Here is a 24,736-nt window from a genome sequence, read left to right as displayed (position 1 = left end):
TAGCTAAAGATTAATTCATAGCCCACTGTTAGCAACCAAACCAATGTCTGAATTTGTTCTTGTGGACAGACTTTTGTTGCAGGTTATGAGATACTACATGGGCATCTCAAGTTGTCTCCACTGGAAGTCTTCAGAAAACTGAGATTTCTCGAAACATAAATACAGACTAGATCAAACTTTTGTCATGTAATGTGTTGCAAGTGGTACCAAATAGCTCTGAAACATGTCACTAAAATAACCCTTGGTGTGCTGTATCTCCATGTCATGTATGCCTATATGATGATGATAATCTGTTTGTGTAGAATAGATGGATAATCCCGATGATAAATGCCATACATAAAAATTGCCTGTATTTTTATATTTTTCTCTTGCTTTGAGGTAGATACTGGCCCCTATCACTGTAACATTGGTATATTCCTGTTCGTATCTTTGTAATACAAAATCTGACAAGAAAGTTGTAACAGATTTGGCACATGGGAAAATTAAGGCACAGAGAAGTTGAGTAATTTTCCCAGAACACTGCTGGAAGTGACTTGTGCACCTGTCCAGACCTTGACCACAGAACTTACCATACTTTTGAAGGATCCACCATCCTTCAGAACACCACCAAGTTCTGCAGTGACAGCATAGTAACCCAATGGGTCTCTGGTGGCATGCATGCTTTGTCTGGGACTCTTCTACATGCTTTTGCATAAGAGCAAACAGATTTGCATAGGTGTAGATTTACAGTCTAAGGGGCCAGCTTTGTCAGGTTAACATCAGCTGTTGTCTGCCTTGGTTTTCATGCTTGTGGAATGTTTAGTGACTTTTGCAGGGGGGGAGTGTAAATGAAGTGAGATTTGACTGTGACCATTATCAGTGCTTCTTCGTGTGTCAATAGCACAAAAACTTTGATATGTTAATTGTTATGCCACTAAATTTCAAGGAGGCAGAATTCCTGGTTCCGCTGGAGTGGAGCTCAAGTTTATGAGAAGAGCCTGAATCATTGGAGAAGTGAGTCCTTAGAACTGCTCCATGCTCTCAGTAGATCTGTATAGCATCTTTCTTGGTATTGGGTGTGTCAGAGACTGCTTAGAGAGGCCATACGGCATTGGTGATGGAAGAAGAAGCATTTAGACTAAGCACATCACCTCAATTAGTACATTGCATGGTGTCTGTAAGACGTAGTTTGTGAACCAAGCAATGGAAAACAAAATGCTGAAAATGCTTGTTGTTTGACTTTCCTCATGTTGCTCATGTTTGAATCATTGAATATAATAAGCAACAAACAACTGTATGTTCTATAAGTTGGGGAACATAAAATGTTTGGAAGAGTGAATTGAGGTGTAGTGATTTTGTTTTCAGGGGTCTCTTCCTGAAGAGATGAAGTTTCCAGCCTAACGTGATATCTCTTAAATGCTGCAGTGTCTGGGAGATATGGCAATTATTTGATAGTCTTTGGAGAGTAGGCTAATGAACTGCATATCCTCCTAAAAGGCTGAGAGGACAGTGTTGACCACAATTTATCTTACTTTATCTTACTCATACAGGCCAAGAGCAATGTGATGTCTGCTACTATAGTGCAGTATCTCCTTTAGATTGTTGTATTATAGAGGCTGAAACCACATGTCATCCTGAAACATATTACAGCTCTGGGATGCACCCTTTATCCCAGGGAGATTGTCCCATCAGTAACTTCCATTACAGCTACAATGGAAACAGAAAAAGGTTTTCCAAATCAGCTAACCCTCCCCATTGACACAGCAGGAGTGACTATCTTGTGTCTGGGAGATAAACAAAGCAGACTGGGCAGAGGTGGTTAAATGTGTGTCTCGGGAAGCTTTGTCACCCCCCACCTCTTAATTTTAGCCTGCTCCCTGTTTTTTTGATGGTTGCTTGTGTCTTCTTACCTTGCTGTCTTTGACGTTTATATTTTAGTCACAGTTGTAGCCAGCTCATCCTTTCACACAAAAAGAACAAGGTTTTCCCAACACAGTGGACCAGTTTGTACAACTCTCCAGTGCCTTGGTAAAGCAGTTTTGTAAGAAAATAAAGGTAGAAATTGAAAGGTTTCATATTCTGGGTTTTTTCTTCTTTTTCTTTTTTTTTGTATTTCAGTGAGGGTCCCGTATTTCATTGACTTGAAAAGACCACAGGATCAAGGTTTAAACCACACCTGTAATTATTACCTGCAGCCAGAGGAGGATGTAACCATTGGAGTCTGGTAAGGAAGACTGTTCCGTGCAATATGTGCCATGCATCTTTATCCTTCTTTTCGTTCCCAGTGTTGTCTATCCAGTATTTTTGCTGTGCATGTGACAACCATTGCCTGCTCTGATTTGTGGATGTTTGCGTTTTCCTCTGCCAAGTGACCGAGTTCGTGTTGAAAAGTATGCAAATGTGTGGAGCTTGTCTGAACTCAGATCAGTAATGCATGAAACACAATCAGAAAACCTGTGCATTCAGAGAAACTTCATAATTTGGAATTGTAAAGGTTACAGGTCTGCATTGCTATAAAGATCGTGTCTCCATATCAGATGAGACCCAAGGAGTTAGAAGTTTTGTCATTCAACTGCTGTTCATATTTTGCTTTGCAAAATAAATGTGGGGGAAGATAGAAAAACAGGATCAAAGTGTTCAGAAAAGGAGGAAGAATATTCTGTGCATGAAACGTGTAAGGTTTGGAGAGTGGGTGAGAATGGAAGACGCAGTTTACTGTCTTTACTCTCTTAACGAAACAAGTGTCAGAGCTCACTTGTCATTCATTCCTGACAAAGATTTTCTGGTCCCAGGCAAGGGCAATTCATTTTAGCTCCTTGTTACCCAGGATCAGCTCAGATGACTGGTTCTCTGTCTGAAAAGGTCTGCTTTCAGTACTTCCTGTATTGTAAGACCAGCTCAAACCAGCCCCTGCATCTGTTTCTCATGATCACTTTCTATTGTGTCTCAACACCAGGAGTTTCAAAGCCACAGAAGAGTTCCTACTGGCTTTGAAGAAAAAGTGCCTGCAGTTTGAATATATATGCAAGAGCAGCAAACATCTGAAAAAAAAGGCTAGATATGATGTCAGGTGTGAAGGGAAGGGGGCTGTTCCTTAAATACAGCCAATGATGTTAAATCTGTAAGCTGTATCATTTGGAGTTTTCAGTTAAGTGTGTGTAACTTGTATGTGTCCACTAATGCAGTAGAGGCTTTCTCTTCACTTGAGGGTGAATTTGTCTTTTTGAATGGGACAGTGATACCCTGCTACATAAAGATGGTTCCTTCCCTTTAAGTGGGTTCTGTTGAAAGATATGTTTAGAAGCTGGAAGTTCAGCCTTTCCAGGATAGGCTGGTAAATAATGGTTTGTATCTTCACATGAACAATTAAAATTCCACCCGCTAAGCTGTTGAATAAGTTTAGATTGCAGTCTTGAGATTTTTAATTTTGTTTCCCTGACAAGTGTACTGTGTATCTTTATTAAAACAGGACTTCCAGCCTTGTGGTGGCAGTTCAGAGTCCATGTCATTTGTCTTGATACTTGTGAGATAGGTTTTCATGAAAGTTTGGAGCTTTGCCTTAATGCCAGTGTAAAGTCTTGTGTTTGGTATACTTCTGAAACAAAGTCCTCGGACTGCTTTGTTCATAAGCTTGCAAAAGTCTTGAGGCAGAAGAGTTGGAGAAGTTTTAAGTCCTACAGTTGTTAGGGCACTTTTCCTCGTCCAGTACTTGATGTCTGCTGGCTGCTTGCATGCAAGTAGAGTTTTTACATTGTTTCCCCCTGTGTTGGTTTGTCCTCTGAGCTTTACATCTGTGAGGAAGGTGTGGTAGATGGAGTTTGTCTTTCTTCCAAGTAGAAAGGCATGTGAGTACTTAAGTTACTTCTGACAGCTGTAAGCTAGCCCCCTTCTCAACAATTTGAGATGGTTGTGGGCATGTGCTTGCTTTCAGTGGTTGTCTTCTAGAGTAATTACCCAATTTAAATGCCTACCTTCTCTTTGGTCTGTCATTCCTCTCATTCCATTCTACCAGTGTTGAATTCTTTCTAACAGGCTGCCCAGCTATATTATTTGCAGAAGAACAGCTGAGAGTTAAAAATTCCTGGCTCTTCTAGACTGTAGCTTTTCCAGCTAAAATGTTACACCTTCAGGAATCTAGTGTCAGAAAACAAAATACACGATCTCATCAGATTATGAGCGCCTCCTTTTCCTCAGATTGACTATGGAGTCAGATGTGCCTCTTACTGAATGTTCTTTCCAAAACCAGCTGACTTTGATTATTCTGATTATCTGCTGACCTAGTTGTGACTCTTGTTTATGGTCTATAAGTATGTTAATTGAAGTAATTAAGTACCATAAAAGCTGAGGAATTGAGATTCTTTCTTCAGAACAGTGGGAAGTTCAGTAATTGTGCTTTGGGTTTGCCTGTGAAGTTTGTCTTGCACAGCCCTGAGTTTTGAAGGCAACAGTGATGGAGGTGAAAATGTAGAAATAACCCTAGCCACTACCTCTTAGATTTGGCCATTTGTTGGGTAATCATGACAAGTTTTATGAAGAGTGTGTGTGAGGTGTGTAATCCTGAGTTGAGTTGATCAGAAAAACTCATAATTTGAGTGGCAGACACTGAGTAGTAACAGGGCAGTGTAATTTTTCCTTTTGTATACAGGCACACGGTTCCTGCAGCCTTATGGAAGAATGCACGAGGGAAGGACCAGCTGTGGTTTGAAGATACTTTAGGTTCCAGCCATCCTGTAATCCTTTACTTGCATGGCAATGCGGGAACAAGGTGAGGCACAAAACAGTGATAGATTTGTTTCATACTGTGTTTTCCTGGCTTGCCACAGCTTCAATATGTTGATAAGAAAGATGGGGACAAACTCTCTCATAGGGCCTGTAGCAATAGGACAAGGGGAATAGTTTCAAACTAAAAGAGGGTGGATTTAGACTAGATACAAGGAAGAAATTTTTCACGATGAAGGTAGTGAAACACTGGCACAGGTTGCCCAGAGAGGTGGTAGATGCCCCGTCCCTGGAAACATTCAACGTCAGGTTGGACGGGGCTCTGAGCAACCTGATCTAGTTGAAGATGTCCCTGCTTATTGCAGGGGGGTTGGACTAGATGGCCTTTAAAGGTCCTTTCCAACCCAAACTATTTGATGATTAAAACCAAAATAAAATCTAAAATCAGTTTGGTGCTTCACCTTTCTTTTAGAAGGGAAGCATGTTTTAAGAAATTATGCCTCTCCATTTATTGAATGTGGGAATAGATTTATTGCCATTATTGGAGATACCCGTTATTGTAGTTTACCTGTATGCTCTGCTAGATGGACGCTTGACACTAACTAAATCAGGGAGAAGTACTTCTTTCCAGTATAGTGGTCTCTGAAACAAGACATGGGATAGTATTAGTGCTTCTGTATATGTGATTTAAATGCATTAAGTAAGCTTTCCAGTTCCTTTCATGTAACACATTCTGAGGAAGGAAAATCAGAAGAAAAGAGGAAGGTAATGTTCCGGTCTTGTTTCATTATTGCATACGTACAGGACGTTTGTCTGGATGGGAGCATTTCTAAAATTTGTAGCTTTATAGTTGACCGTGTGTATGAGCTAAGGAGTAGGATGGTTTTCTATACTTTGTCGCTGGATGGTAAAAACTATTAGTGCAGCGTGAAACTTCTTGGATGTTTCTCAGAATCATGTTCTTACTGCCACATCTCTGCATGATATAGTGCTTTAGTTCAGTTATTAGAACATGGTCTTTTTCCTTACTAATATGCACCTTACAAAGAGTATCAGCCACTTTCTGAGTTTTGAGTGCCAGTGCATGTTCTTTTGAAACTGATGACTGCTCATAGATACCCTGCAAGAGGAGAAACATTGCAGAAATACAAGTCTCATGATGCGAAGCAAAGAAACTCTGTTTTAACTGTGTTGGTAGTGAAGGTTCACTAGCCCTTACGTTGCAGGAACGTTGCACTTTTTTCACCTAAATTTTTGTCTTAGCAGTGATCTTTTTTGGTACAAGGGCATGGAGTGGAAGATGCATACTGTGAGCCAGGAAATGTGTGAGCAGATGAGTTTTTTGAAACTGGCCTTGTCATCTTGTGCTGATGTATTACAACATTTAATCAAATTGTTGCATTATTTTTCAAATACTGCTTCACTTGTTTTCCTGCCTTTATTGGGTGTAGCAAATGATACTAATGGAAGCTATTCTGCAGCTTAATGGTGGTAAATTGGGACCAGTATCTGTTAAGTGCATATTGATTAGATTTACTTCTTGCATCCCCCAAGTGCTACTGGGATAAAATATTGAGCTATGGATCCATTACATATTTCACATTTTCCTTTACTCTTGTGTATTGGAGAAGCTGGAGGGGTATTGGCTTTGCCATTTCAGCTTTAATATATATCGCTGTATGTTTCTACACTGCACGTTCAGTCTCTTGTCAAAGGGCTGCTTTATTGATGTGGGCTGCATTAACCATAAGTAAAAGGCACTGCCTTGACTTTCTGGTTTGACTGAGCGGTCTGGAGCTGAGGCAAAAATGTTATGTTTACTTGTTCCCCTTAGGAAAAATTCCTCTGTTGCACTTTGAGGAATGCATGAAAATGCACCAATGTGTGCACATAAAGGGTGACTTTTCAAGCAAGTGTGTTTTCTTCTTCAGACTTGTATGATTCAAAACTACTTACAAGCAACCCCTTGCATTGTGCCCTGAGTGTTTTTGGCTGCATTAGGTATTTTGTAGGACGGTTGGAGCTGATAGCTTTTGGCTGGCAAGTGCATGTGTTCTTAGAGGGAGGTCTGGGAAGTGGCATTTTGGTTTAGAGGCTGCACTGACCAAACCAGTCATAGCGTGAATGTTTTAGAGTTTTCATATGAGTGCAGGAGTAAATCTACTCTTACATCTATATTAGAATAAAGTGTAAGTGTGGATTAGCTGTGTTGTGGATATATTTTAAAGCATGTAATGGCACATTCACTCTCCATTTTATTTCAATTTATTAAAAAAACATTAAAGCAGATTCTTCCTGTGGACTTACTTACAGTGTTCAGCTCTGTTTTTTTCTGCTTAGTCTTTTGCACATGTCCTTTCTGTCCCTGTGCTTGGAGCCAGGTGAGAAAATCCAAGGGCCAGCTGCTTGGGTTCATGTGGTGAGTTCTGCTGAGGGCATCACACCTCGGAGAGCAGGGGTTACTGGCTGGGGCAGCACTGGTGGCAGGAGCACAGGGTCTGTAAAGCCAACAGGGACAGGCTGGTTTGGATGTATTACAGGCTTTGAAAAGGCCGATAGGAGGGTGGGTTGAAAAGTTCATTTTTACCTGCTGTGAGAAGAGATTTATAGGGAGAAGTTGACTTTAAAACCATGTCCTGCATAGCTCAGCAAAGCCTTGCTGTCTCCTTGAAGCCTATGACAAAGCAGTTACGGTGTTTCTTATGTTTGGCATGTTTGTGTTAAACTGGAAGCCTGAGGCAATTGGGAAAGTCTGTTTCTGGAAGCTTAAATGTTCACATGTGGTTTATTTTTTTCTTCTCTTCATGAATCACTTCTGCCAGAGGAGGGGATCACCGCGTGGAGCTTTACAAGGTAAGTGGCTGTACATGTTGTCCAAGCAGTTGCATTAACACATCAGATGTGCACAGACTTGAGAAGACTGCTCATAACAGCCCACTGCCAACAGGAAGATAGCTTAGGGCTCTTAGTCTCCTCTAGATATGAAGTGTGTATGGGAAAAGGGGTCTGGAAGCTGTGACCACACTTCCCCATATTAAAAGATATTTAAAGGTCTTTTACTTGCTGTTGTAAACTGTCAGCTCCAACTGAGTTAATGAGGTTCTTTGCCAGGAATACTTTCGCAACACATTTTGTAAGAAAAATTAAAAATTTTATTTAATCACAACTGTAATTTGATTGATTTTACTAGTATACTAATTTAAGGTACCATTTAAGAATATTCTTTCATACGTTACCAGTATCTATATACTCACCATCATAGAATAGAATATTTTCAGTGGGAAGGGACCTATAGCGATCATCTACTCCAACTGCCTGACCACTTCAGGGCTGACCAAAAGTTAAAGCATATTAAGGGCATTGTCCAAATGCTTCTTAAACACTGACAGGCTTGGGGCATTGACCCCCTCTCTAGGAATCCTGTTCCAGTGTTTGACCACCCTCTTGGTAAAGAAATGCTTCCTAACGTCCAGTCTAAACCTCCCCTGGCACAGCTTTGAACCATTCCCATGCATCCTATCGCTGGCTACCAGGGAGGAGAGCTCAGCACCTCCTTCTCAATTTCCCCTCCTCAGGAAGCTGTATAGAGCAATGATGTTGCCCCTCAGCCTCCTTTTCTCCAAACTAGATAAACCTGAAGTCTTTAGCTGTTCCACATAGGATATTCCTCCAAGCCCTTTCATCAGCTTTGTTGCCCTCCTTTGGATGTATTCAAGGACCTTCACATCCTTCTTAAATTCTGGGGCGCAGAACTGCACACAGTACTCAAGGTGAGGCCACACCAACACTGAATACAGTGGGATAATCACTTCTCTTGACCGGCTGGTTATGCTGTGTTTGATGCACCCCAGAATGCAGTTTGCTCTCTTGGCTGCCAGGGCACACTGCTGAGGCTACCATCAGCCAGCACCCCCAGATCCCTTTCTGCAGGGCTGCTCTCCAGCCACTCCTGTCCCAGTTTGTACTTGTGCCTGCTGTTACTCCATCCCAGGTGCAGAATCCAACATCTAGACTTGTTAAATTTCTTCCCCTTAATCATTGCCCACTTCTTCAATCTATCTAGGTCTCTCTGCAAAGCCTCCTGTCCCTCAAGAGAGTCAACAGCATCTCACAGTTTGGTATCGTCAGCAAACTGACTGGTGGTTCATACAACTTCTGCATCCAGATCACTGATAAATATATAGAACAGAACTGGCACTAGAATTGAACCCTGAGGAACACCACTGGTGATTAGTTGCCAGACAGATGTTAGCCCCATTCACTACAACCCTTTGATCTCTGCTCTTCAGCCAGTTCTTCACCCATAAACTTGCTCATCCCACAGCTAGACAACTTGTCCAGAAGGATGCTGCAAGGCACAGTATCAAAAGCCTTACTAAAATCCAGAAAAACTACATCCACCATCTTCCCTTCATCCACTAGGCGGGTATACTGTAGCCCTCCATCCCAGCACTCATTCCACCAAATCTCACTAATACCAGTGATGTTGTAGCTCTGGGAACTGACCAGTGCTTCCAGTTCATCCTCTTTGTTTCTCATACTGTGTCTGTTGGTGTACAAGCATTTTGGATATGCTCCTGAGCCCTCCATGCTCCCAAGAGCAGTGTAAATGTTGCCACTAGCATTGCCACCCGCAGGCGATGCCATGCTAACCCATGGCTTACCTACTGCAATCCTGTTGGTATCTCCTTCCCCCCCATTGATTCTAGTTTAAAGCTCTCTCGATCAGTCCTGCCAACTTATGCCCAAAGATATGTTTTCCCCATCAGGACAGGTGGATCCCATCAGGCCCCAGCACACCTTGTGTCTTGAAGGCTCCTCCATGGTTTAAAAACCCAAGGTTTTGGTGGAAAGACCAAAGCACCAGTCCTGGAGCTAGCTATTGATATCCTGGGCTCGCCTGTTTCTTCCAAAGTCTCCCCCATACTGGAGGATTGAGGAAGACACTACCTGTGCTCCTGATTTTTTTAGCATTCTGAAATCTCTTCGGATCAACCTCAGACTTTCTGTTGCAACACCATTAGTGAAAGGGCAGGAATGGATAGTAGTCAGAAGGTTGTACTAAGGTCTTCACTCTTGTGGTGACATCCCTAATTTGGGCCCCAGGGAGGCAGCAAACTGCCCTGAAAGGAGGATCTGGTCTGCAAATGGGTACTTCTGTTCCGCGCAGGAGGGAGTCATCAACAACCATAACTTGCTGTTGTTTCTTCTTGGCACTGGTCTTAATGCAGGTTTTTTTGTGAGGATACCATACATGATGCCATACATCACCAGCTGCTGGGAAAAAATAGGTGGATTGAGGCCAGCTCAGATTCCTTGTACTCTTCAAACTTTTGAAGGTGAAATTTGTTCTTTTAAATGCCAAAAGGTCGGGCTGAGCCAGTATAAACCTCCATGTTGGTCCATTAGTTGGCCAGGGTGACAAAGCTGGTACTTGGCTATTCACAGAACAATTTGTTGCAATAAAACATTCTCAGGGTTGCTAGTGAGGGGCTTACTTTATCACTTATCAGGCAGGTATGTTCAGCCTGGGTTTCCCCCTTTCCCATGGCACAGTGCATTTGTATGAGTGGTGCCATTTCAAGTGCTGAAGATTTTGTACAATACCAAATGAATTTCCTAGATGTAGCGCTGTGGTGCGTTACGTGAGAATAGGCAACTTCAGCTGCTTTTGGTCTTTTTGCCTAATGACTTTTGTGATAATTTATTTTATTAAACTCTCTTGACTGAAATTCTCACACGCGATTTCTTGGTCTCATATCACATGTTTCTAGAAGAGCCATAATTGTTTTTGCTGGCTCATTTCAGAAGGGTCTGAGTCTGTGTTTTTCCTATAGATTTAGCTATCATTCCCTTCTCCTTATAATTTGTGTCAGAGTGTTGGCACTCATAAAGCTTTATTGCAATGCAGCTCCTTATTCAAGATCCCCTGCTGCAAGGTCTTTTTAATTCAGATCACTTGGAAAATGCTGTTTGGCAGCCCTAAGGAAGCAGGTGATATTTGTTTTCCTTTAAGAAAAAAGGATGAGTTGCAGAACTCATCTAATGAGTTGCAGAAAGTTTGTTGAGGAGACTGTCGTGTATCAATTTGGTAATTTTTCTGGGAACTAGCCTATGCTGCAATGCATTTTGTGCTGGCCAAGACAGGCAGAGGAATTGTTTTGGATTTTATCACAGAGTAATTAAGGTTGGAAAAGACCTTTAACATCATCAAGTCCAACTACCAACCCAACACCACCATGCCCACTAAACTATGCCCTGAAGTGCCACGTCTACACGTTTTTTGAATACTTCCAGTGATGGTGACTCCACCACCTCCCTGGGCAGCCTGTTCCAATGTTTGACCACTCTCTCAGTAAATAAATTTTTCCCAGTATCCAGTCTAAACATCCCCTGGTGCAACTTGAGGCCATTTTCTCTCTTTCTATTGCTAGTTACTTGGGAGAAGAGACCAACACCCACCTCACCACAACCCCCTTTCAGATAGCTGTAGAGCGCCATAAGGTCTCCCCTCAGCCTCCTCTTCTCCAGACTAAACAACCCCACTTCCCTCAACTGCTCCTCGTAAGATTTGTTCTCCAGACCCCTCACCAGCTTCATTGCCTTTCTCTGGACATGCCCCAGCAACTCAATGTCTTTCTTGTAGGGAGGGGCCCAAAACTGAACACAGTATATGAGGTGTGGCCTCACCAGTGCCGAGTACAGGGGCACAATCACTTCCCTACTCCTGCTGGTCACACTGTTTCTGATGGAGGCCAGGACGCTGTTGGCCTTCTTGGCCATCTGGGCACACTTGCTGGCTCATATTCAGCTGGCTGTCAACCAGCACCCCCAGGTCCTTTTCTGCCGGGCAGCTCTCCAGCCACTCCTCCCCAAGCCTGTAGTGTTGTGTGGGGTTGTTGTGGCCGAAGTGCAGGACCCGGCACTTGGCCTTATCGAACCTCATATAGTTGATCTTGGCCCATCGATCCAGCCCGTGATTTTGACTGAGCAAGAGTAGCAGTGCTTCAGAATACTCAAAGACTGCGTGCCTCTGTGTGTGTCTCTGTGGAAAACATATGGAGAACACAGTTTTCCAAACACCAAGGTTTCTGTTCCTTTTGCTTCTGAGAACATAGACAAGTTGCTTAATTTTTCTTTTTCAGTCAGTTACTCCCATGTGAAAACACACATGGGCTTACCAGAACCATGTCCAAAACGCTGGCTTTGTGCTTATTCCAGCAGAATGAAACAGGCTGAATTGCTGTCCTTTTTGCTGGTGCTGCTAGGTAGGCTTGAAAGCAGCAGGGGACACCCTCTAGAAAAGCCTCAGGAGGGAAATAATAATTGTAAGAGGTCTCTGTCCTTTCGGAGTGATTCATGTAAGCAGCTCTTCTCAGCAGCAGCACTGAAAATTGAGACTGTCACTGCTGCACAGTCTGTGAGCAGGAGGTGTCCGAAATCATTCTTGCCTGAGTTGATGTGTGTTTGAAGACTGTAACCAGAAGCATAAGCCGTGAGGAAGCCAGCAGGAGGAGCAGCAGTGGAGCAGTAACCAGATACAAACTTGCTTTGAGGGTCATGCTTTCCTCTAGTCTGGACAAGTGTCCAGTTATTCTTTGCTGAGGCCTGGTTTCCAGATATCAGAGTTACCAGTGTATTCAGGGTCACTGTGTTATTCACATTATTATTCACACTCCTTCTGCAATTCATACTTGTATGTTGAGGCTTTGGCAGTGAAGCTTTTAGTTATTATTACACTGATGTGCTGGGATAGTGGAGAGTTGATGCAGAGGTTTTTTTGCCCACTGCATGAGGTTATGCAACTTTACAGCAGCACATGAAACAATACAGTATTGTTATAGGAGTGTAAGTAATTACTATAAATAAAACATTTTGGCATTGTTACACTAAACATCCTGTTAAGGGTCAAAGGAAATACCTGTTATCTGCAAAGCCAATTGAAATCTTACTGGCTTCATCTGAGACTATTTCTGAACTAATTCTAAGGGGAAAAACAAGAAAGAAAAATACTCTTAAAAAAAGATTAAAACAGAAGAGGCTGTCAGTGCAGCGCATGGGATTGGGTTGTGCCCAAGGTTGTTGACTTCAGACGGGGATGTTACAGCTTGTCATCAGGTGTCTCTGTCCTTCACCAGGAGGAGCTGGATGTTGATGGTGGAGGTTCTTCCTTCTCTTGTGTGATAGGCTGTACTTTGGCCTTGCTTTGCATGTCTGCTTTCCTCTTGGGAAGTGGGTGTTTGGGTGCTGCAGCTGCCCAGTGCCAGCTTAGGAAAGAAGATACATGGTCAGCAGAGCCGTGCTCTAGCAGAGGGTGCTATTAGTGTGGGGCCCTGCATCGTGAAGGTTGAGGTGGGCAACTTACAGGCATTGTGAAGGTTAAGGTGGGCACCTTACAGCTCTGGCAGCTGCAGTGGTGGTAGTGGCAGTTTCTGCTGCTCTTCCGGCTTGTTCCTGTTCCTCTTCAGCCTCATCTCTTCTTTTCCCTGGAGGAGAAAGGCACCTCTGAAGTGTAAGAGCACGGCAATGCCTGTGGTTGGGGCTTGGCAGATCCTTGGAGCAATCAGCCTCTGTAAGTGGTTCACCTGTATCTTGGCTTTGACTTGAATGGGTGGGTGCAGGAATGGGAGGCTCTATCAGCTTCTTCCTTTGGTAAAGGCATGAGATGACCTTCTTCATCTTTGTCCAGGCTCTTGTCCCTGCTTTCTGCTACGGAGAGGACAACTGGGCACGCTGGCTTGTGCCATGCTGGGCTGTGAAGAGGCAGGTCTTAGTGGTCAAGGGTCCTGAGCATGGCCTGCCTAGGTTTAGATGAGCATGGAGATTGCTGCTGCCTATGTCTGGGGGTGTATAGAGGGCATCCTCTTTGCTTATTGCTATGAGAGGGCTGGTGCTTTTGGCAGCTGACCAGGACAAGAGACAGACTGTTGCAGCATCTCCTGCACTCTGCCAGGTGCATTTGCTTTGTGTAGCCTTGCAGCTCCTGGCTCCCAGAGGCAAGAGGGGAATTTGGCTGGGGTGCATCATGCCATTCCTGTCCCTCTTCAGGAGACTCCATGCTTTTTCTAGGCATGGCCACTGTCTCAGGTGCTTCCTTGCTGCTTTTGGCTGTGCTGAGCGGCAGGATTTGGGGGTAGGGCTGTATTTAGGGGTTCAGACTCTGGGGTTAAGGAAAGCTGGAGGCCACACTGTGGTGGTCTTTGACAGTTATGAAGTGCCGGTGGTGGCTGGTGCAGGTCAGACTGATGTTCTGAGGTAAATGCAGGGGAAGAACCATGTGCTGAAGGGCTGTTTGCAGGAGGACAAACAGAGGGGGAGAAGGTGAATATTCAGGTGGAAGAAGGCAGAGCTGCCATGGGAACAGTGACCTGGGGTGAACAGTGATGCTCTCCTGCTGCAGGGGCTGAGCCCCCAGAGTGCGGTGGGTACCAGCCCAACAGCACAGGTGGAAAGTGTACATGAGTATAAACAGAAAAGAAATCTAGGATGGTGATAAAGAAGAAAAAAGGTTTGAATTGAGAACTTTATCAGTTAATTATCAGTAATTAAGGAGATAAAAGTAGTAGGTGTATTTGGATAATAAAGTCTCTAGTGGAACTGGGATACAGACTTTGAAAATATTAGTCCTATGCGAGTGATATCAAAGTATTTTTAAGAAGAAATAGAGGGTGGTAAAAATCTGTTTCTAGGAGTAGCAGATGCTAATTAAAATAGAAGTTCATCTATTTGTTACTGAGAAGAGATGCTACCAATGCAGCCAACACATAACAAACATGTGAGAAGACATGTAACAAACAACGTAGAAGACAGGTAGACTGTTAGCTGGTTAAATTATTTTTAATGGCCTGGAAAAAGCTAGATTGTATCTGATATTTTAGCAGTAAAACCACACTGTAAAGCTGAAAACCAACCTTTGTAAGAAGGAACTTTGTCTTCTGCATGTCCAGTCAGGGGGTCCAATATGTAAGTGAACATATAAAAAATGGTATATAGTGATTCTGATGGGAAAAAGCTGACCTGCAGTACCTTATTTGTTAATTAATATTTCACATTATTATTCTACTATGGTTATGTAGGTTGCAGTGATAATCTGTACTGTGGTGCTGTATATACATAACCACATCTCTCTGTGGTGGTATCATAATTATCTGCAAGAGGATGTTGAAGAAACAGTAACATATGAGTGCAGATCCCAGAGCAGAACAATTGCATATTTAATATCTCTGCTGTGAAGGGCCTTTGCTCTCGAAGTACTCACAGTATGGACCTTGTTACCTCCAACGGAACCCCTTTGAAGAATTTAGAGCCAAAGAAAAAGAAACAGTAATTGAAGAGACCTGAACAGCAAAAGGCAAAGGAGCTTTGAGTGACTTGGAAGCTGTTGCAGTTGCATCTACTAATATAAATTCCAAGTAACTGTTAGTGGGAAAATGGCATTAAAAGAGGGGTAGTGGAGTAGCATAACCCCATGGCTAGTGCCAAGAAATAATGCAAGAAAGTGCAGCAAAGGTGAGCATGATGTACCGTGTTAGTCTCGGGTGCCAGTGAGCATCAGGGCACACTGAAGTTACTGGCTTTCTGTCTTCAGATGACCATTTAGATCCTAGTGGGACAATGGAAGTGCACTCACCATTTCCAGTCAGGCTCCAGTTGTATTTGTATGCATACTGTGTGTCCCCAAATTGTTGTAAATTGTCCGATTGTTTATAACTCTACCAGATAATATCTCTATATGTAGTCTGTGAAGGTTAAAACTGTACTATTCCTTTAGAAGTAACGCTCATTTTACAGGTGTCATTCCAGTTGTATGCTGTGATAGTCCCAGTACCATTAGGTGTGTTATTTAAAAAATTGCAACAAATGCTAACCCAACTGTTAATGCTAGAAGTCCAGCTTGAGGTGCAACGAGCCCTGAAGGTAGCGAATATTGCACACCAAGCAGATATCTGATCTGCCACAGTGCTGTGCAGTCCAAACCACTGAGCACTGCTGCTGCCTGCGATCCCTCTGAGAATGGTGTCCTGCCACTAACGGGAGTTTTGAACTTGGTTTTGCATCCTGTAGTTGTCATCTCAATAGCAATCTTATTTGTTGTGCAAGCTGCATTGGCTGTAAAATCAAACACTCGGCAACCGAGTAATGGCAGCACATTACAACAAAGAGCTATGCACTGCCCTCAGACCTGCACAGGCTATCATGAGGCAAACTGAAAGGGTAAACACCACTGAGAAAATCCATTGCTCAGTCTGATGAGAAGCCTTGAGCTGCAGGAGGGTTTGCAGTATCCTTGCTGGACTTGGGAGCGATAGCCTACAGTTGGTGGACTGACAAAAGAGGAAACTGCGGTCTTGTAATCCAGTGCATATAGTATTGCCACTGCTAGTATACATGGCTGAGGCTTGTAAGGCTTCTTCTGACCTTGTTTTGGACATCCCTGGAGTACTGTTTTGAGCTTGTTTAGCCGTAAAAGCAATTGTCTCACAACCAGGTGGCCACTGGCTAGCTGGTTTTACTTTTGCTGAGCTTTGCATAATTACATGGCATAGCCATAACTGTAATGCACATAGTAACAATTCTCATACAGATAGTGTTATAGAGAATATTGCTGTGCACAAGATGCTTGTGGTCAGCTGAAGAAATGCAGACCTAGGTGCTGGGCAAAAATGGGTTTAGAGGTAACAAAGAGAATATATCCAATGCATGTTGAACATGCCCCCTAAGGTGATTTGGGATGTAACATGGAGTCACAGACCAGTGAAGAGAGAGAAACGTCCAGTGCATGTCTGAAACGTACGAAAATTAGCCCCAGATGGATCCTAGAGGTAACTGGGGGAAAGCATCACCATCCTAGTCCTCCCAGCAAAGGAGTTGAGTTGCCAACTTACCTTAACACCCCTCTTTTCTATGTTGTCCTCTTTTTCTTTTTTTTTCTGTACTAATGAAATCTGAACTAGTAACAGTAATTGTTCAGGCTGTTAAGATTTCAATTACACTAGAAGTGTTGGTTTTATGTATGAGATGACTTCCTTTTGTCCGTTAGAAGATTTAGAGTATAGTGTAATACTAAGATTGATTGTAGTTTGTTTTTTTTTAAATCATGTATCATACATAGACCATAAGAGCAACAACATTTTAATCTTTTTGTGACTTCTTGTTGATTTTGATCTACCATGGAGCTGTTAGGTTCATACCTATGGTACTAATCTAATGGTAGCTTGGAATGCTTAGCTTTTTTTTTTTTAACCCAGGCACTTTTTCCGAGTGTTGTGGTTTAACCCCAGCCAGCAACTAAGCACCACACAGCTGCTTGCTTACTCTTCCCTGGTAGGATGAGGGAGAGAACCAAAAGGGTAAAAGTAAGAAAACTCGTGGGTGGAGATAAAGACAGTTTAATAGGCAAAGCAAAAGCCACACCAGCAAAGCAAAACAGGGAATTCATTCACCACTTCCCTTCAGCAGGCAGGTGTTCAGCCATCTCCAGGAAAGCAGGGCTCCATCATGTGTAACAGTTACTTGGGAAGACAGATGCCATCACTCTGATTGTCCCCCCCTTCCTTCTTCTTTCCCCATCTTTATATGCTGAGCATGACATCATATGGTATGGAATATCCCTTTGGCCAGTTCGGGTCAGCTGTCCTGGCTGTGTCCCCTCACAGCTTCCCATGTACCCCCCGCCTTCTTGCTGGCAGGTCAGTGCATGGGAAGCTGAGAAGTCCTTGACTGCTTAGCAACAACTGAAAACATCAGTATGTTATCAACATTATTCTCATCCCAAATCCAAAACATAACCTCATACTAGCTTCTATGAAGAAAATTAACTCTGTCCCAGCTGAAACCAGGACACTGAGCAAGTTGATCTAACATTGGGTATTTTACTTGCTTTTAACAGATTTTGTTAGGGTTACCATTGGCTGTAATATAAATCTTCATGATAGAGCAATTACATGTTCTGGATGTATACATTTAAGCCTCCTGAAATGGGCTCCTGTATGTTATGCTAACATTTATGCCAATTTGAATAATATAAATGAAGCAGTTGTAGTGTTGGAGCTTGGATGGCTCCAACAAGCACTGGAAAACCTGAAAGTGTTTGTAGGGGAAACAGTCATAGGTTATTTGCAGATCTTAAGGGCAAAGCTGTTAAAGGGAGAATCAGTATCTAAGGTAGCCTGATACAAGGTCCAGGAAGTAAATGAAGTAAAACCAGCAGGCTGAGATGATTAGCGTTTGAAAAGCTCTGTGCCTGCTACACCAAAAAGCTCTAAGTTGTCGCCCCACCATGTCAGGCTGATAATGTTGCAAATTAGATCCCCGCACCTTGGCCTGAGGCAAGAGCACTGCTGCTGTGGAAGTCTTTGTGATGGGTTTCTGCATGTTTCTTTCCCTTCCAGGTTCTCAGCTCCCTTGGGTACCACGTGGTCACGTTTGATTATAGAGGTATGTGGGCTTTTAATATGAAAAACTTCTAGAGGTCTCTTTCTGTACAAGCAACAAAGTAGTTGCTCTTTTTTTTTTTTTTTGGACCTTAGGGGAGCTGTTGTCTTAGAACATTTGCTGCCAGCTAATCTGATGTGTTTATTGCTGCTTTTTTTCCTCATGGGTATCCAGAGAACTTCCATAAATTTCTTTCAGTGCCTTTCTGGGTAGCACTGCTTCCTGATGTCCAGCTCAGTGGACTCTGGCTCCTGTCTGTCCTCATGCACAGGCCTTGTTGATTTGGGAGCTAAGGAACAGAGGTTGACCCAGGCACATATGCTGTCACAGCATACAGTTAAGGCATCCTCCAGGTGCGCATCTGGAAACTAGTAAGCCTGCCTAGATGTAGTCTTTTGGATATCATCTAATTGACTTTCCTGAGGTCACACAGGGAACTGAACCTGCACTTCTTTTTACAAGCCAATAGTTAAGTCATAGAGCAAATGATTTGCTAACAATTGCTAATGTCGTCGACAGAAGTGATGACCATTTTGCAACTCTGTGCCGCCAGCAGTCGGGCATCTGCTGCTCCTTTTTTTCCCCATCTTGGTATTTAAGCCATAGCTGCAGTGTAATGCCACTAGAGAGAGATACAGGAAAGAAATTAATCTGTTGCATTTTTACCAAGGAGACATCTGGGAGAGTTTTATTTGTAGGAGCTTGTCCTGTTTTTCAGTCCTGCTGGCAGCTGCTTCACTGGCTGCTTATTAGGCATTGGAAGGGATGTGGGATGCTTGCTGCTTAGCATAAGATGTGTAGACATGCTGCAATAGTAATAGAGCCAAAACAATCAGGAAAATTGCTTGAGGGCATTGATCGAACAGCATGGACAAACTGATGTTGCAGCAGCTTTGTGAAACTTGCTTGGTTTTTTGACCCTAATTTTTTTGACCAATTCTTAGGCTGTTAGAGGCTCCACTTACAAATTGGTTACATGAGTGCAAAAGCAGCTAAGGTTTGGGAGCTGGCTTTTGCAGATGGGTAGGTGCAAGAACATAGCATGGCAGTGTTTGAGATCCAGCTCTTGTTTTTGCTGTTGACTAAATACACAGAAGCTCCTTGGCAGGCAGCAGTTACCTTGTTTAAATGCCTGTGGATGGATCGGGGCTTTCAGCCCCAAATTGAGGAGGTGCACAGTGAAATAAACAGAAACTGTCCATGTCCCAGGTCCCTTTGCACTGGCATATGGGCTGCATGGGAAGAGCTTTGACCAGTTTGTGCGCTTCTCAGAGGGACTGTTTGTGTTTCAGGCTGGGGTGATTCAATAGGCAGCCCGTCAGAGAGGGGAATGACCTACGATGCCCTTCACGTCTTCGACTGGATAAAAGCAAGAAGTGGAGACAACCCTGTCTATATATGGGGACACTCCTTGGGTACAGGGTATGCATCTAATCTCAATGGGACTTAGCAGCTTCTGAAAAATGTTAGACACTGACCTTGGGTGAAGGTGCTGTTTGCTGTATTCCCCAGGCTGGCTTGGCTTGGAGTCTGTGGCATAATTGCTGCAGAGTGGCTTCCCCTTTGCACTCTACAGAGTGAGAAGGGCTACAGTGAATGAGTGTGCAGGAATTGATCTTGAACTTTCATTGCCCAGAGGCATACACTGGGAAAATGACACTTTAATATAATGCAGATTGACCAAGGGGAGAGAAAGAGGGACTGCACTGATCTCTCTCTTCCTGTGGTGAACCTATGTCTAGATGTCCTCCAGAGCAGAACATCAGGCTTCTCTGATACTCTGAAAGAGTATAGTAGACCAGCCACATGTTCATGAGACTTGCCCTTACAAAACGTTTTCTACTGTCCTGGCAAATACGCTGTGTGCAGTCAGTACTCATGCAGATGCCTGTATGACTATACTGCTGGCCATCTGTGACATTTACGTGGTCATGCCTGGCACAGGGAACTTCAAAGTGTCAAGTGCCTTTGCATGTTTTTAACTTTCCTTTCTTGCTTCCTCCCTTTCCATTGTTGTCTGGAGGTGAGTCATGTTCAGCAGGCAGCATGTGCTCTTACCCTCTTGATTTGCAGAGGGAAAACATAAGAGTTACTTTTGAGTTGAGCTGTGTGCACATTAAACCATTTGAGACCACAACAGCTTGCTTTGCTGCCCAACAAATGTGTTGCTGGGACAGTGAGGTATTTCAGGATAATACCTCTTCATTGCTATGATATGAAATGTCCTGCTTTGTTTGAGAGAAGGCACAGGCTTTACCTTTGGCTCTTCCTCTAAATTTTTGCCATATTCAGGATCCCTTTCTGGGTTAGAGCATGCTCGTGACATTTCCCAATCTGAGTGGCCTGGGACTGTGGTCCCCAGCTGAGTTCCCTGGTGACCATAGCCAGCTTGGAGTTTGAGGTTTTTTTGAAATAAGCTGTGCTGAGAGGATATAGCAACTTTGGAAATATCCCTGTCCCATTAGGGAGATGCATGGGAGAGACGTTGCTGCTTTCTGACCCAGCACTGGAAACTCCTTGCAGTGTCACCCTGGGACCCTGTGCTTCAGCTGCCTGGAAAGCATACCCCTCTGCCCATACCCTTTCATCCCCCTCTTTCTTGCTCAGCCCTTGTGGTCTGGGTGTAAGAGGCTGTTACACATCTGCAGATATGCTGGAAGCCTGAGTGCCGCTTCAAAGGAGGTCTTTCCAAGTGGCTACATGGTACGCTGCTTCCTTGGACTTGTTCACTTACCTAAATGCAGATGCCTGATGCCATTTGAGACAGTTGGGTATGGGAGGCCTGTGGGAACCCAAGTCGTTGTGGACTGGCTGCCCAGACCTCAAACAGTGGGAGGGGTTGACATTATGGCGGTTGAGTTGTACCTCTGCCACCTACTACCAGTAGAGCCTGGTGCTTTGAGACTGCCTGTGCCAGATTAAATGCTCATTGTTCTTCTTTCCAGGGTCGCAACAAATCTAGTGAGGCGCCTTTGTGAGAGAGGTAAGTCTGGTGTGTGGATGCTCTTTCCACCTAGCTCAGGTCCTGCTGGCATCCCAGATTTCTGCATATGTTTATGGTCGTGATAAGGCTGTCCTTGGTGCACCGTGGTGGCAGTTGCTTTCATAAGGCAGACCCTGACCTTTCTGGCTATCTGCACCACTGCATTTCAGCACATTGCCTTCGGCTTTTCAGAAACACCCCCGGATGCCCTGATACTGGAATCTCCGTTCACCAACATACGGGAGGAGGCACGGAGTCACCCTTTTTCTGTGGCAAGTACACAGTGATTCTCACACTAGTGGCATGTAATTGTATGCTTAAAAATTAACCTTTATAAGTGATATAGCTGAGCTAACTGCATGACTTGTGCAGCAGCAGTGATAAGCGTCAGGGGTAGAGGCACTTAAGGCAGCTCCTGGGAACACCAATACAATAAGCAGTACCAGAGCTGTGTGTGGAGCCTGCTTAAAGAAAACAAACTGGGATCAGAAGGGGCAGTAAATACAGCAAGGGGAAGATAGACTCTGCTCTTAGCAGTGGACAGCCCGTTCTTCTTGTGTTATAGCTTCCCTGTTGCAGGAGGCTATTTTGTGGGCTGTGAGCAAAGCAATGGCAAAACTGGGCTTCTCTTCGTCACTGTCCATGTGTCCCTTTTGCACTTGCCTGGTTTCCCTGCTAAGCTCACTCTGATGTGTCCATCGGAGTTGGCTGCGAGTTGGCTCTGAACTGAGCAGACACCCAGGATGGGTGTTGGATGTGGCTGGGCTGGTGAGCTGCCCTGTGATAAAGCTCTCTTCTAGGAATACTGTTGACAGCAGCATGATATCTAGAGACCTTGACCATACAAACACCTGGAGAACTTGGTCTTGAGCAGGCTGATAAGACGGGCCTGAAACAGGAGAGGAAAAATAACACTAGTGGAAACGTGGACCATCTCGCTGCAGAGAACGTAGCCAGCAGCCAAGGGATGTTACTGGGATGGCAGTGGCCTACCCTGTTAATGCTGCTTGTATAATTGTCCTGCTGGTGCCTGCCACTAACACAAATTTTCCCTCTCAGATATACAGATACTTCCCTGGGTTTGACTGGTTCTTCCTTGACCCCATCACGACAAGCGGAATTAAATTTGCAAATGATGAGAAGTGAGTTCCCTTTTTGCTGGGGTTTCAGCTGTGGCTGCAGTGAGCTGTGGCAAACATCAAGGAGGATAGACATCAGACTTCACTCTCTGCTCTTTTTTTTTTTTTTTTTTTTATTGAAGCATTACACTTGCTGAAGGGATTTCAGTTACTCTCACAGCTCTAAGTGCAACACAGTTTTGCACTGTGGATCTCGCTCTTTTTTAATTGTTCTTAAGGACAGGTGCAACAGAGCACAGACTACTCAGGAATACGCTAATTTGGTCCACATGATTTATGCTCAATGTTCAAGTGTACATTCCATGTTAAACAGTAGCATTGGGACATTGAAGGTTTGGGAAGATTTCTCTGTTGTGCATTTTCATAAGCCACCCTGCATGTAATAACATTGTCTGTTTTCACTGAGCCTTTCATTCAAGAGCCCGAGTATTTGTGAGTTTGGTTGCCATTAGTGAAACCAAACCAAACCTTTGGGGTATGATGCTTTGCAGTGGGGTGAGCCACTTTTCTCTGGTCTTAAGTAGCAAATAGCTTTTCCAAGGCTATCTTTCAGTAGTAAATTTTCTATAGATCAAATTAATGGTGCCCAGATAATCAGATCTGAACTGCAGTTAATGACCCACAGGACATGTTTGTCATTGCAGTTTCCTTGAAGATCTAAGTGTGTTGGTGTTAGAGTGTGATGGGATTGCTCTGAGCCTTTGTCATCTCTTTTACAGTGTGAAATACATTTCCTGCTCCCTGCTCATCCTTCATGCTGAGGATGACCCGGTGGTACCATTTCATCTAGGAAAGAAGGTATGCATATGGCTCTGCAAATTGATCTGGTGGGAGGAACTGGTGAGGACAGAATGACATCCCAGCTGGGAAAAAAGTCAGCGATAGGAAGGTGTATGTAGAAATGCATAGCCTGAAGGGACTATGGATTCTGTGGTGTTGGAGGTGGCAAATCAATAGTGAAATGGAGCTAGAGCTAGGAAAGCTGATCAAGCCAGGGCCCATAAACCACCCCTGAGAGGGGTGATGGTTTGGCACGGGTGGCTGATTTGGAGTGACACATGCCCCTCACCTCTGTGCCCTTGGACTCAGCTTTACAACATTGCTGCAACGTCACGGAGTTTCCAAGACTACAAGGTGCAGTTTGTTCCGTTCCACACAGACCTCGGCTATCGGCACAAGTACATCTACAGGAGTCCAGAGCTACCTCGAATACTGCGGTAACAGCCCAGCTAACTGGGGTCTCCTCTGGCTTTGGGTGTGGGCGGGGCTGATGCCTGGGGCTTTGGGGAACATGATGACATGCGCCTAGGAGCAAGAGATGTGTAACAGGCGCCTGTATTGGGCAGCTCTTCTGAAAACCCATTTGGTCTCCAGAGTGGGTGAGATACTGGGGCTGGCTTAGCACAAAGTCAGAGCTCTCCCTGCAAAGCAGGTTTTGGGAAGGGGAGCCACAGAAAGCTGGGAGCACTTCTCTCTGGCTTGTCTCTGCTGTGAGCTAGATGCTCTGGAGGAGTTGCTTGGAGAGCAGCTACTTCTGCTTGCCTCATCTGGTGGGAGCTACTGATCGGTGAGAGCAGAGCTGAGTGCTGTTCCCTGTAGCTGCAAGTGCTTGAGCCCTAGTATTTGCCGGGGGAATGTGAAGACCTGCAGGCTGCAGCACATACCAGAGTGTAGGAGAGCTGAGTGTCACTGCTGTGTCATTTCCTTTCCTAGGGAATTCCTGGGAAAATCTGAACGTGAGCATCATCACTGAAGACTAGCTGCTTGGCAGCACCAAGATTTTTCCTTTCTTTCCTTCCCCTCTCTCTAATTAGCCTCCCCCCTCCTTGTGGGTCAGTCTGCCATTCTTCCATCCCTGGCACTAGAGGAGGTCAGGGATTCCCACTCTGGTCCTGATGTGTACCCTTGGCAAATCCAGCTCCCGGCATCAGCATCTGTGATGGTAGAAGAAAGTCATCGTTGGCTTCTTTTCTGACATGGATGGAGGGGTGAAAATGGACCAGAAGCTGGTACCAAAACGTGAAAAATGAAAGCACAACAAAGCCTGGCCAATCCAGCATGGTACCGCCGAGGACAGACATTCGTAGGACATGTGTCATGACCAAGGGTGTTTCTTTCACTTTTAAACACTGCTGCTGTTTTTGGATCACATAGAGACTCATTTGTAGGCGAATGGCTTTTGCCGTGTCTCCACACCACAGGTGTCTTGCTTGAGTTTGAGGTGTTCTGTTTCTAGGAAATACATGTTTTGCCTTCCCTTTTTGCTAAGTGGCTGTAATTACAAGTACACTGAAGATCCAGGTGGTAAGAGGTATTTTTATTTAGCTCTTCAGTCACAATGTGTTGCAAGTGTTGGGCTAATTGCACACATTTGGAAATAAAATGAAAGATTTTTTTGTTCTTCCTTTTCAAACATCTATTCAGTCAAAAAGGTTAGTGCCCTTTTATCTTTCCTGTACCATTTTGCTCCCATCCCTGCTAT

At 44.1% G+C, this 24,736-nt stretch overlaps 1 protein-coding gene across 1 annotated transcript in view; it reads left to right on the top strand.

Annotated features, from left to right (window-relative positions):
- The window catches only part of ABHD12 (abhydrolase domain containing 12, lysophospholipase), a gene marked incomplete at its 3' end in the record, with an annotated part of 47,753 nt that extends 23,746 nt beyond the window's left edge, over positions 1–24,007 (top strand). The window contains exons 3-13 of the mRNA XM_081998243.1: positions 2,098–2,203; positions 4,625–4,744; positions 7,521–7,551; positions 18,090–18,135; positions 19,425–19,554; positions 21,078–21,115; positions 21,308–21,387; positions 22,175–22,257; positions 22,974–23,052; positions 23,344–23,471; positions 23,968–24,007. Coding sequence (XP_081854369.1) covers positions 2,098–2,203; positions 4,625–4,744; positions 7,521–7,551; positions 18,090–18,135; positions 19,425–19,554; positions 21,078–21,115; positions 21,308–21,387; positions 22,175–22,257; positions 22,974–23,052; positions 23,344–23,471; positions 23,968–24,007 — 881 coding nt within the window. The remainder of the gene's footprint in view (positions 1–2,097; positions 2,204–4,624; positions 4,745–7,520; positions 7,552–18,089; positions 18,136–19,424; positions 19,555–21,077; positions 21,116–21,307; positions 21,388–22,174; positions 22,258–22,973; positions 23,053–23,343; positions 23,472–23,967) is intronic.
- Positions 24,008–24,736: the final 729 nt, after the last annotated feature.

This window comes from Phaethon aethereus (genome assembly GCF_964289735.1).
Source record: "Phaethon aethereus genome assembly, chromosome: 3".
NCBI lineage: Eukaryota > Metazoa > Chordata > Aves > Phaethontiformes > Phaethontidae > Phaethon > Phaethon aethereus.
This window is presented reverse-complemented; position numbering and strand designations above follow the sequence as displayed.